We start from the raw sequence: 13746 nt of genomic DNA on the forward strand, positions 1-13746 counted from the left end.
GAAGGTCCTATTTCGCTCTGGCCTCTGGGTCTTTGGTTTTTGACTAGAATTGCGGCCATGTGAAATACTGATATGTGAGGTGCTAAAGCTGGAGGTTCCTGATCTTAAAAGCCCGATCTAGTAAAAGTAGACTGGAGGAAAAATAAAAAGTTGATGAAGAACAGAGGCCAGATCAAATGAGATGCTGTCAGAGAAGATCAAAGAACACATGCTCAAATACACTCCCATAGGAGAAGGGGTATATAGGAGAATTAACAGGAAGGGTAAAGGAATAAACTTGTCTTTACCAAAAAAAAAAAAGGAAAAGAAATGAAAAGGCCAAAGGCCAGACAGGTGGAGCCAGGCAGACTCTGATGCATGTACATGGCAGGGTGTGTCCCATTCATCTCAGCAGCCCCCACAGCACCTACCCCTCACAGTGCCTTATGCAGAGCAGGCACTTGGTAAATGTGTGGTTGCTGAATGGAAACTGCCAATGGTAGTTCTCATATTCTTATAAGGAAGAGCCACCAAGGCATTTGGAGAGGGAGGCAAGGGCCATAGCAACAGTAACAATGGAAACAAAAACAGAAAAAGCAAACAAAAGGTGAGGTCTTCTAAGCCAAAATTACTTCACTCCCCCCTGTGCACAATACATAGTGTTCTAACTCTAGGTATTGCTTTTAAAATAATTCACTAGTAACTACAACGTGTTAAAGGAAAAAAGGTAGTAACTAATGCCACAAAACTCCAATGATGGCATTTCCTGAATTCCCTGAAGCTCCTACTACCCTTTGCTATTCCTTTTAGATACTGTAAAACTTACAGTGCCATTTATGTGCTTTGCATCTGATTGCTTATGGTATATTTTTGTTTTTATTATAGTAATTATTTTTTAGAAGGTAAAGGAGAAAAATACCCAAATATAGCATCAGGTCCACTTCATCTCAAGTGTTAAAATCAGTTGTTATACACCGTTATAGAGAGACCAGCTATGAAAGAAGGCACTTTCCTCTCATTTGCAAGTGCCTGTAGCCTTAGAAGCCACACAACTTTCCATATTCTTCCTAGGTAACAGGTTTCTATGTTCTCCTGTTATTTGAGAATAAAAGTTGAGGGAGAAAGATTTCCCCACTGATCTCTCATTAATCTCTTCAGATGCCAGGAAAACCTCATGGTGGGTATCTATCCGAAATGCCTCTGCCCTAAAGGAGACATTTTCCAAAGAGTTATGAATTATTGCAACAAGGAGACCAACTAAGTCACCTCAGTGGTATTTATAAACAGAAAATGTCAATTATTCGTGTTGTGGGAAGTCAACCAAAAACAAAGGAAAGAAGGCAGAAGACTTATAAAGCTAAAGAAAAAATACTTTTAAATATATTTGTCTTCTATTTTTAAGGACAGGTTTTTAAATGCACATGCCCTACTAGGTGCCAATAAGGACCTGAATGATACGTGTGCGAATGCCCTAAGATGGGAGTGCCAATGGGGTGGGCAGATAGTGGTCAAGTTTAGATATTAATTTCATTATACAGAAAAATAAATATAAGATTCAAAAACTGAAAATCCATTTTACCTGGTAATGAAAATATTATTCTAAAAGGAAGACGGAGTTTTCTAAGGTTAAAAGTTACCAAGTAAAATGAAGTTGTCTAATAAAATTCATCATTCTCATATTCCTACTATGGGAAAAAAGAAAAGAAATTCTTTTCTCTGTGGTTAAGTTATCTTCCTAAATGACTTCTTTTAATTAAAAGGGGGGGAGGATGGGATTTTCCATGAGTTTCAATTCTACAAATGCCACAAACAGCTTCTGAAGCTGAAGCTATGACAATGAACTTCCGTGTCACAAATAGGAGGAGGAAGTAGAAGGGAACAGTGCAGAGGAAACACAGTGACATTGTATTACAGTAGGTATTTACGTCTGCTATCCTCATCCAAGGTAAGGTCAACAACTTCTGCTGGTGAAGCCCAAGTCTGCTGGGGAGTCACAGCAGTCCATGACTGTGTTTGCCGGGTGCTGACATACTGCGTGCCTGGACCATGCTTCCATGAAGAAACACTCTGAATCACACCTCCTCGAGGATGAACACACCTGCAATTGAGACGACGAACAAAAGCATGATTAATCCCACCGTAGGGAAAGTATAAGCCAATATGACTTCAGTTGTACTGATCAACATTTTTACTAAGATAAGCCTACTATGCAAGTTCATGAAACCGGCAATCAATATTCTTCCCTCCATGTCTGTCTGTCTCCACCTGCACCCCCTCAATTGAGCCTTAAAAAGGCCAAAAGTCTCACCTCAGTAACAATGGAAACAAAATAAAAACTCCGGAGTAGTGTCCAAATAAGTCACTGACCATGGGTAAGATGATGTTCCTCTGAACTCATTTAAATCTCTGGAATCTTCAAGGCAGGGCAACATAAAAATCCAGAACAAAATTAAGATGCCCAAACAATCTTACTCTGAGCATACAGTGACAGTGACAGTAATACCCCTTTACAGATTAGATTTCCAAAAGTCGGTAAGTAAAGGATCAATTTCCCTCGTCCTGGAGGTCACAACAGAAACACTTGGTTCACTCATCAGAACCACTTATAATGTGGTTCAGTGAAAGTAACAATTAAGTCCTCAGTTTAGGATCCCTAAAGGGTCCTATTAGAGGACAGAACTGCCTTGCTGACAAATCACACCAAGAGTTCACTGGAAGAAAATTGTTTCAGAAACACTGACAGCTTGAATTCCACATTCCAGCCAAATGATAGAACTGTGAGGCTGCAGGATGAAGCACTAAGTTTTCACTCAAATCAGAGGCAGGCAGGCAGCTCAAGCTATTATTGCCATGTCCTCAAATCTAAACTGCTGGTAAGTGCCTATATAGCTTATGTGAGAAATAACAAGTGTCATAAGTTTAGTCACACCAACTACCACAGTGGCTCCTGTGCAGATGTTCTGACAATCCATATACAAAGAGTGATGCTGGGTCACTTGAGAATTTCAGCTTTGATTTAATACTACCTGCACCACCTGGTTCAAAAGAACAAAAAGTAACAATGGACAAGATGCAGTTGCAAAACTGTCTCAAGGACCCTTAAGCTCCTGGAAAGATGCCCTGTCCAACAAAGGATAGCCTGAAAACCACTCCCTTCCGAGAGAGATGCTGAAGAACAGAGCCCTCAGGATCAAAGCAGGGGGCAGAATACAGATTTGTTACAGTACCAGAGGCCCGCCATCTGTTCAGATATGGGCTAACCAGAGGCAACTACATTTTCAAAGATTAGCTAGTGAAAAGCACTAAAATAAGGGCCATAAAGCAATCCTTATCTGTCCAACCCATTAAGTAAACTCAGATTAAGTGACCATATAGTCATGGAATAATGTCAGCCAAAGGAGCCCATTCAATACGTATACCACTGACGGCCAATATACTAAGTTTTACTAAGCAGTTTCACATATATTACTTCATTTGACAATTCCAATGGACCTATGAGGTAGGCAAGAAAGTTATTATCCACACTCTATCGAAAGGGAGATGGAAGCTTAAACAGGTTGCATGATTTGCCTGGGGCTACACTGCTTGAAAGTGGCAGGCCAAGGAACTTCCATCCAGACAGGTCTGATTTCAGGTCTACTACTTTCCATATCGTGTTGTTACTTTACAGAGGTGTGTATTAAATTGGGTGAGGCAAAATACAGTCAGAGTCATCAGAGTAAAAAGATAGGCCCAGACTAACAATTTAAAAGTATAAAGTTTTGTTACATGAATATATTGTAAAAACATTTAAAAAATAAAAAATAAATAAAAATATAAAGTTCTCTAACAGTTCAAAAGCTCATCTGTACAAACACTGACTAAAGCTGGCTAAACATTTAGTAAAAATTCAGGCAAAACAAAGTCAATATAATTTTTGGCAGAATTCCTAGAAATATCTCTGAAATAAAAGAGGTTTATAGTCCCAATTGTTACTCTGCACTGCTCCTTAAGTAATCATATAATGCAACATCAGGGAGTGGCTTTAAAGACGATCTGATCTAATCTTCATTTTACAGAAGGAAAAACTGATGCCAAAAGACAACTGCCCAGGGTCTTAAGCAAGTTAAACATAGAACCAGAACAAAATCAGGTCTCCACTCACAGGTTTATTTTCTACTACACAGCTATGCCATCCTCAGACTACACCTTAAGTACTATACCATGTTTGATTGAGAGGAGCACTCTAGTTCCCAGGGGCATTCAATAAACAGCAAAGCAGATTCCAGAGAGTGTCTGGTATAGGAATAGAACTAGGAGAATGAGAGGTTTAGAGACCATATGTACTACTATTGTAATGAAAGGCTGAAGGAAAGAGAATAAGGAGATGAGACACCACAATTATCTAAAGAGACTACTCCTTTAGTTATGTTACCAATGATTCAGTTACCAGAAGCCAACTTAAGCTACTTTAACAAAAAAGGGAATTTATTAGAAGGATAGTGGAGCATGTCAAAGAACCTGGCGATGATGGAACAAGCGCCAACCCTCTCACAGTCAATTTCTCTTACTTTAAAATTTTAGATTCTCTGGAAACTGTGACGATCTTATCTTTGGCCAAAAGCTTTCCTGGTTCTAATTAGTTGCAGATAGAAGGGCAGCTCCCAAAGAAGGGAGAACCACTGTGAGCTGGGTAGCCACCACGAAAGGTGCTACCTTGTACAGAGATCTTGAGAGCGTAGTAAAAACCATGAATCACTTTCTGGAGGGCAAGTTTTGGGTGATCATTACTACACAATTACAGCCACTACAAAATGGAATAAATTGCCTTTTAAATACTCAAGTAATTGCTGGGGCATCTGTCAGGAATGTTAAAGAAGATTCTAAGATGACCTCTAAGGTCGTCAATGACTAAGATTTGTTCGAAAACAGGAAAAACTATTCTTAAAAGTCAGGACAGTTACAGGGGGAAAGACAAGAGGGAAGTTGTGGCTGGAAAGTGGCACAGTGGGACTTCCATTCTTATTTTGATCTAAGCACTAGTTACTTGGGTATGGGCACTTTGCAAAAATTAAAGTGTACACCATGACTTTTCTATGTGTGTTAAAAGCCAATAAAACATTCAAAAAATATATTATGTTTTAATGACCTCGACCACATTGAATAAACTAATAGCTAGGAGGTAGATGAGAACAGAACAAGAAGAATGAGAGAGGCTCAAAATTTTGTGAGGCAACTAACATAACAAATAGAATGTCATCCCTCATCACATGTGCTTTTTCTGCAGTATGAAAGATTGGGGGTGGGAGCATACTTGGCTGGTTTTCAGTTGGTCCAATCCAATTCTAGGGCAGATACAGTTCTTGTTCTCACAAAGCATCTGATCTGCCTATGACTGGTAGCAGGTATGAAATACAACTTAGAGCTTTGCATTTTATAACCAAGAAAATGTTCCAGGCCTCATTTCCCAAAATGTTAGAAAAAACACTTTATAAACAGTAAGTCTTAATAGAATAATTTCCTGTTCTTCATATACTGAAATCAATAGAGGAGAGATTTTACAGTGGGAATGAAGGAAAAAACACAGAAAGAGAGCAGGCTCTGATGGCCAGCTTTTGATATAGTTACCTTACTATTCTAAGAAAACAACATTAAAAATTAATCATTTTTGCTCTCATTTACAGAGCCTGAAGGTGACCTCTTAGATAACATTCCTACTTATTCTTCCTAACTGAAGATGAAATGAATCCTTGTGATTTTAGGGAAATGCTCATCTGCCTCCCTAGCCTTTTTTAGGATTAATGCTAGCAACTGGTTCTATGAAGCAATTAGTCTTAAATGTAAAAGCTTCCTGCATCAATTTGTTTGCTGAGGAATGAGCCAATGTTAATACTAACGACCACAGGACTAATAGACTAACATAAGGTAAGAGTCTGATTATTCACAAAAGCCTCAGAACAGGTACCAAAGGAACTATTCCAACACAGTTCCATAAGAGAAAGACCTGAAAAAGTATATGCAGTCATCTTCCTAGAGCAATTACCAATGAGGCTGGGAGAAGAAGAGAAAGAAAAAGGACCAAGAACAAAAATAGATACATATTGGCATGAGGGTCATAAATTAAAACTTCTGGCAAAATTAAGTGGGCACACAAGAACTAGAGATATTAGGAAAGGCTCCATCTCACTAGCAAAGATCATTTGTGAAACCTGACTGTCCAAAAATTAACATTTGCAAATAACATTTAGGTAATGTCAGGAGTTCACCACAGCCATACAAGGCAGCCATAAAAGATGCACTCAACCATTAGTTCAGAAAGCATGCTTTCCAGGCTAGGACTAGGAGAAATACAAAAGCTAAGTGAATACAACAAAATCTAAAATAAAAGAACAGGGAAAGATATTAACATACAAGAAAAGAAAAACAACTTTATCAAAAGGGGAGGAGGAGGCAGCATCACAACTCTAAATACTGAGTGCAAAGGCCAAACAAAATGCTTCTGATATGGAAAAATGACACCCAACACAAATCAGAGCAACCACAATCCCAAAAGAACAACTCAAGGACCAAATCTGGGTTTCTAAAAACTCTCAGAAAGCCCACAACAATGTAGAATTATCAAAAGAAAAAATAAGAACAGCTAAATCTAAACAAAACATCTACTGTATACATGCAAATCAAATTAGAACAAAAAGATGTGGATCAAAACCTAAAACCTTTTCCAAGTGATAACCCTGCCAGAAGCACATCAATACTTCATAACTGCAACCCTAGACCTGTAAAAGAAATAAATTCCAAATGAGATACAGGCAGCCAGAGGGGCAATTCTGAAGCAACCAACAACCAGCAACCAACAACCAACAAGAAAGCCTCTTCCCCTACCCAATTGTCAGATTTTTAATCTCAATGTTTGTAAGATTTTCAGGCTACTTTTATAGAAACTGTTGAAAAAATGTTCAGAAAGAACAGTCAGTGAGACTCTACTCTAACTTAAACCCAAGGCCAAAATAAAAGAACTTTCAAAATGAAACAAGATTCAGTTAAAAATACTGAACAGAATCTGTAAACTCTATACATTCATTGCGTTGTTAGTACAGTATTAATTACCACCAAGGTTTCCAAATGGACATCACCTACAAGATATGATTCCCCCAGGATTCAAACCAATGGATCAGAGTAAAACACAGCTTAGTGCTTCAGCGTCTCTATGAAAAAGTCCTTGAAAATCATATTATGTTATTTAAAATGTAGCCAATGTCATTTGACTTTGTTCAAGTGTGGAACAAATATATGAAATGAGTAAAATGACAATCTAGATATAAAAGACCTAACAAGTTCAAAGAAGGTCGTGCGTGTGTGTGTGTGTGTGTGTGTGTGTGTTAGGGGTAGGAAGGACTGAGAATTTAAGTTTCAATAGAAATATAATAATTTTAACTCTAGACACCAAAATATTGGTTAAAAAAAAAAAAGAGGAAACTGAAGATGTCATGATGGAAGAAAAGTGAACAAAGGAGCTAAAAAGAAGGGTGACTCAGGCTATAACAATTCTAGGCATAAGGAAATGAAAAAAAGGGAGATGGTAGAAGTTAACAGAGACCTGGACCAAATAATATATCTTAGCACAGAGTAAGAATTTAGATAAATAATATAGGTTATTACCTACTCCTTCTTGCTTAAGTGGGAACACCTGAGTACAATGAATTAAAATTTGAAATGTAACTCAAGAGGAAGTTGGTGAATGAATAATGTGCTCCTGGCACAACTGAAGATAACTGACCCATATCAATCTGTCAATAGGTAGGGTATTATAGTTGGTCCCCTGAAATTAAAAAATACAATATTCTAGAAAGATCCTGACATGGGACTTAGGATAATGTCTTCTATATTGTAAGGAACAGTGGTGAACTAAAATAATGGCAAACAAATGCTGAAGTAAAGGAAGAAATCAGTAGGTCTAGCTTCCTCGTCTGATGAATGAGTCAGCTTGAAAAGAATAGATGGAAAAATGGAAATGAATTTAATAGGAAAAAAGTTTAAGGCAGGAAAAAAAAGAAAAAAAATGAGATAAAGACTGAAGAAGAAAAATTCTTTCCTACCAGAATAGAGAAAATAACCATTAAAAAAAAGAGATGGGGGAAAAAAAACAAAGGCAGCAGCCATGCAGGCATAGTAAGGGCATAAAAATAGAGTAAAGGACAAAGTGCTAGGACAATACTAGTTCTGACAAAGACAGAATCTGGCACTTTTGGGGAAATAGCATGCTAAACTATGAATTAAATCAACATCCTTAAAGTTCCAATTATTTAACTGAAAAATGCTCTCAGAAAGTAAAACTGGGTCTCACTAGAATAAAGGTTCCTCAATTTATATGCATCTGTATTTCACATCCCCATTTTATACTTCTAAATCCATCTTTTATAAAAGAAATAGAAGAAATGCTGTTTTATTACCTGGCCAACCAAACAATAAAATCAGATCAAAGAGCATGGTAATCAAGATATTGTGTTAGGAACCTATTTATCAGAAAATCACAATTGAACCCTTGTGGCATGAGAGAGAAGTTGTTTGCTGTACAGAATACACAAGTTCTAAATTTTTGGGGTGTGTGTGAGAAATATCCCAGAAGAATACTTCTGAGAGGGTTGTAACCAATTCTTATGAACATACCTTAAAGCAAGAGTCAGCAAATTTTTCTTGCAAAGGTATTTACTTTTCAAATAATAAGTATCTCAGGCTTGGAGGGGCGGGGCGGTCATACAACCTCTGTTAAAACTATTCAACTTTGCCTCTGGAGTGTATAAACAACTACAGATGATATGTAAAATTAACAAGCACGGTTCAGTTACAAAAGAACTTTATTTACAGACACTAAAATTTGAATTCATATAATTTTCACATCACAAAATATCATTCTTTGATTTTTTTCACCCGACCATCTGAAAATGTAAAAAAAAAAAAAAAAATCCTTAGCTTATGGTCCATACAAAAATAGGCAACAGGCCAGATATGGCTTATGGACCATCATTTGCTGACCTAGCAAACTTCATAAATTATTTTCATAATACTGCAAAATAATTTGATGACTTGTGGCTTTCTTTTTAATCCTAAGAAACAGGACTCCCTTATCATATGAACATCACTACAAATACACTGTACGAAGAAACCAAAATAACTTACAAGGTTGCTTTTAATGAAAGACAAGGAGAGGTAATCTAGGAAACCGGACAAGGAGGTATGACGTCAGATGCATGTTTCCCAAATGTTTGCTCCCAATATACTTCAAGGTAAAGTGAAAGGCAAAAAAGTATGAATGAGAGGGGGAAAGTACAATGATACTTCTGCCTTAAGAGACAAGTCTGTCAAGCTATCTAGACATTTGCTTAAAATAAAAATGTCACTTCTAGTTCACACGCACGTATGGCTGAGAAGTTCTTAATATGAGATGATATACAACACATTCTGAGGCTTATAACATGTCTAAACAAAAAAATGTTTCTTAAGCCAAAGAAAGCTGACAGCTAGCTCTCACCATTCATGCCAGGCATGAATGAGGTCTACCATTTTTTTATTGCTTGTTTTCTGGTTAAAATAAGATTTACAATTTAAAATATCAGATCCTTGTTAGTATAATAGTGGAGTAAAATAAAAAAAAGTATCAGAATACTACAATGAATATCCTACCTTGCATGTTCCTGAACTCCTACAATCTCTACTTCACTGTCTGAAGAGGCAATATTAATTTCTTCATTGAGTGGTGCATTGCCAGCAGATGTTTTGTCACTTGCCAGGAATCCTGGATCCAAATGACCTAAGAGAGAAGGGGAGAAAAAACATGCACTACAGTTTGATTTCTTACAAATAGCAGAAACAACTCACTGATAGATTTATCATCCAGGTTCAGTCACAGATACAGAATAGTTCTACGAGAACTTGCCACAGCAAAACTGTTACCCACGTCAAATAAGCTGGGGCAGTGTTTTTTTTTTTTTTTTAATTGATCTTTAAAAAGTACACATGGCATGTATTCCAACAACATAGCAGTACATAAAAGTATAAACTCAAAGTCTCTCTCTCTCTCTATATATATATATATACATGAAATGTAATAGTACTACATACTTTATTCTGTAATACTTTTTGCACTTAACTCCAGTCAGCTTTTAAATGACCTACATAATCACATAGAGGGCAACGGGGTTCTCCACTGCTTATCATTTTAACAAACAAAATCCTAAACCAAAAAAGCTCAAAGGCTTTAAATGGAATAATAATAGAAGTAATCATTAATACCATATGTATACTAGGATGCTTTGTGAAAGATTTAACATTTTTCTCTCTAATGCAGATTTGCCGCAATTTGACCCAAAACTATATCTAAAAGGAAAGGCTATACGTAAATCATGATTTTGGCTCCGAGCAACTGAAACATAACCTGTACACTGCTGACAGTTCTCCTTAGACAGAAACAAACCACATACTCTGGAAAAGCACAACAGTTTGTGGCACTGGGGCATATAAGGACTTTTTCATAAGGGTCTTCATAAAGCACTTATTACATGATGCACATTTTCCAACATCACAGAAAACATGAGCTTCACAGAACTCTCTCTCAATAAAGGCTAATGGCACAGCACCAAAATATATAGCTCTAAAAACAATTCTAGCAAGAGTTAAAATAATTCAGCCTGTGTACACAGCTCCTGAATGGTTCTCACTTAAAAGGATGAATTTTAGAATATCTAGGAATTGACACAGAATAACAGAGTTGCTACAGGTACAAATTTTCATTAACTCTAAAGATGCATTTTTATTTAAATATATTGTCATCGGATAGAAAATTATTTCTTCATATTAAAAAAAATTCTTCATGAAATCTAATATAAACTAAGCCAATCTAAAGAAAACAAAACTTTACACATACAACTCTCTCTGTTCCCTTCGCTCAATCCAATGCTTCCAGGTCATTGAGAAACCTTGTACTTTCATACTCCTGTTAACTTTTAGTGGAACCCTTTTGGAAAGCTATAGACAGTCTCAAAGCAAACTTCACAATTTTTACACTCTCTGACCCGAGAATTTACCCCTAGGGGAAAAGCCTTTAAATAAGCAAAATGTTGTGATGTCCAAAGATATTCAGCACAGTGCTATGCAGAAACTTGGGAAAATGTATACATAACATAACAACTACCACAAATAACACTATAAAAATATGTAGGTGCTCGGTAAAAACATGAAAAGTAATCAAGTTTGAATATGATTGTGGGTCTTTTTCACAATTCTTTAACATTATTTTTATCTTTTTTTCTTCAACTGAAAATGATGCACATATGAGAAAACAAAAGATTTAAAAGCTTAGAACAGCTTCTAGCTACAGCTAGTGATGGAGATTATATTGCAGTCTGCATGTGTCTGTAAGCTAGATAGGATCCTATGTGGTACTGGCAGTAGGCATTTATGTTGAACTCTACAAGCATACAAAAGGTGACATTTGCCAGACAAAACCCAGTTTTGTTACATCTAGGGAGGTTGCTTAAATGGAATTTGGTTAAGTCTAGCTTTGGTAAACCTAGATTTTTGCTCTGATTCCCAATACCTTGCTTGTGGCTACGTCTTTTAACCGATTCTACTTTAATGGTTTAGTTATGGCTATCATCACGCACACTGTTCCAACTGCACTGCTAGGGAGGAATACAAATTGATGGTCTCTCTTTTTTAAAGCCTTCAACTTCTCCATATTCTATGACTCAAGCAGTCTATACTGTTTACTTCATCTGTTTGTATCTACAATAAATACTTGTTTGTAACACGCTATGCACTGTGCCACGTGCTAGGAATACTATAGCAAACAAGACAGGCACAGTCTCCACCCTCAATGAATCTACAATATATTCAGGGACAATAAAAAGCAATCCATTGCACTATTATTTGAAAACTGCTCTGACAGAGAAGGCACATTCCCAGACTTGAGGGTGACCAAGGAAGCTCTCAGAGAAAAGTAGACATAGGTGAGGGCAAGTAGCATAAGAAACATTTTGTGGTTCTCTAGGGCTGTGGTCCCCATACCCCGGACCATGGACCAGTACCAGTATGTGGCCTGTTAGGAACTGTGGCCACAGAGCAGAAGGTGAGTGAGTGGCAGGGCAAGCAAGCGAGGTTTCACCTGTATTTACAGCCACTCCCCACTGCTTGCATCACTGCAGAAGCTCCACCTCCTGTCACATCACCAGCAGCATTAGATTCTAATAGAAGCATGAACCCTACTGTAAACTGCACATGCGAGGGATCTAGGTTATGTGCTCCTTATGAGAATCTAATGCCTAATGATCTGAGGTGGAGCTGAGGCAGTGATGCTAGTGCTGGAGAGTGGCTGCAAATACAGATTATCATTAGCAGAAAGGTTTGACTGCACAATAAATGTAATGTGCTCGAATCACCCAGAAACCATCCCCCACCTCCCCCAGGTCCATGGAAAATGTCTTCTATGAAACTAGTCCCTGGTGCCAAAAAGGTTGGGGACCACTGCTTTAGGGTAGAAAATTTTGGTGAGATTTGAAGTAATGGCACTAAAAGACTAATGAGAAACAAAGTAGGCAAAGTCAGCGGAGGTCAGATTATAGTAAAGAGTCTGGACTTTACCTTGAGAAGCAGGAAGCCACTGAAGGATTTAAGCAGAGGAGTGAGTGACATGATCTGGTTTTACATTTTAAAGAATTTCCTTTTGGAGTTGAAACTGATAGCAGGACAGGAAATACTGGAGGCAAGGAAACCAGTTAGACTGTTGTAGTTTCCTGTGTGAGAAATGACTGTCTGAACTTGGGAAGGAACAAAATGAGGAATATTCTGTGTGCGTCTGTGTGTGGAGGATTAGTAATGTTAAGAATCAGGCAAATGAAAGAGCACAGCAAGTCAAAAATGATGCTTAGGTTTCTGATTTGGGTAAATGGACAGAGTTACAATGCCATTCAGTGCACTGCTGAAAGCTAAGGGTGGTTGCTTAGGACATGATGACCACGTGCCTTTAAGATGTCCAATAGGCAGCTGGAGGTACTGAACAAGTCTATACTGCTAGACCTCTAAGTCCTCAGCAACAGGTAGGAGACTAAAGGTCATCCAGAGGGTGCAGGGGACCAAGAACAAAACTCTGATGAACACCAATAATTAAGAGGTGGGAGGGGAAGGGGGGCACTGAAAGGAAAGCATGAGGTAGAAAGAAAACCTAAAGACGTGAGGCCATGGACACCAAAGAGCATTTCTAAGAAGTGCTTAACAATGCCCAGCTGAGCAGTCAGATAAGAAGACAGAGTAAGCAGAGCCCACTAGAATCAGCGATAAGATATTGATAGATGACCTTGGCAAGGGGAGCTTCAGAGGGATGATGGAGCTCAAGCCAATGTAGCAAAGCAAGCTGAAGACTAGTGGAAGGGAAGGAAGAGTGGACACATTTTAAGGAGTTTAGCTATGGAGGCAAAGGAGATGGGATGCTAATGAGCAAGGAATATGGGCTTGAGGGAGATGTATATGGGTGGATAGTTTTAAAAGATGGGACAGACCTGGTCATAATCAGAAAAAAGGCAGGGAACAAACAGGTTAGATGGTAGAAAGCTGAGGTGATCTTGCTCTGTGAAAATTGTGGCAAGGCCATCTGCAGAGAATAGGTGTGGCTGGGGTAGCAGGGAAGGGATTTAGAAAAGCAAAGCAGCCACTATGAAAAAAGAACGCCGCCTAAGGAAAAGGCGGAATTGCTGGGCAGTGCTGAGAGACTGGACGAAGCTGCAGATTAGGAAATTA

At 38.0% G+C, this 13746-nt stretch overlaps 1 protein-coding gene across 2 annotated transcripts in view; it reads right to left on the bottom strand.

Annotated features, from left to right (window-relative positions):
- Window positions 1-1667: 1667 nt before the first annotated feature.
- The window catches only part of ARK2N (arkadia (RNF111) N-terminal like PKA signaling regulator 2N), a 60364-nt gene continuing 48285 nt past the window's right edge, over window positions 1668-13746 (bottom strand). For both annotated transcript variants that reach the window (XM_069468029.1, XM_069468027.1), the window contains 2 exons: window positions 9640-9766; window positions 1668-2077 (listed from right to left, as the gene is read on the bottom strand). In XM_069468029.1, the coding sequence (XP_069324130.1) occupies window positions 1888-2077; window positions 9640-9766 (317 nt within the window). In that variant the 3' untranslated portion in view covers window positions 1668-1887. The remainder of the gene's footprint in view (window positions 2078-9639; window positions 9767-13746) is intronic.

The sequence above is a fragment of the Eulemur rufifrons genome, chromosome 5 (genome assembly GCF_041146395.1).
Source record: "Eulemur rufifrons isolate Redbay chromosome 5, OSU_ERuf_1, whole genome shotgun sequence".
In the NCBI taxonomy this organism is placed as follows: Eukaryota; Metazoa; Chordata; class Mammalia; order Primates; family Lemuridae; genus Eulemur; species Eulemur rufifrons.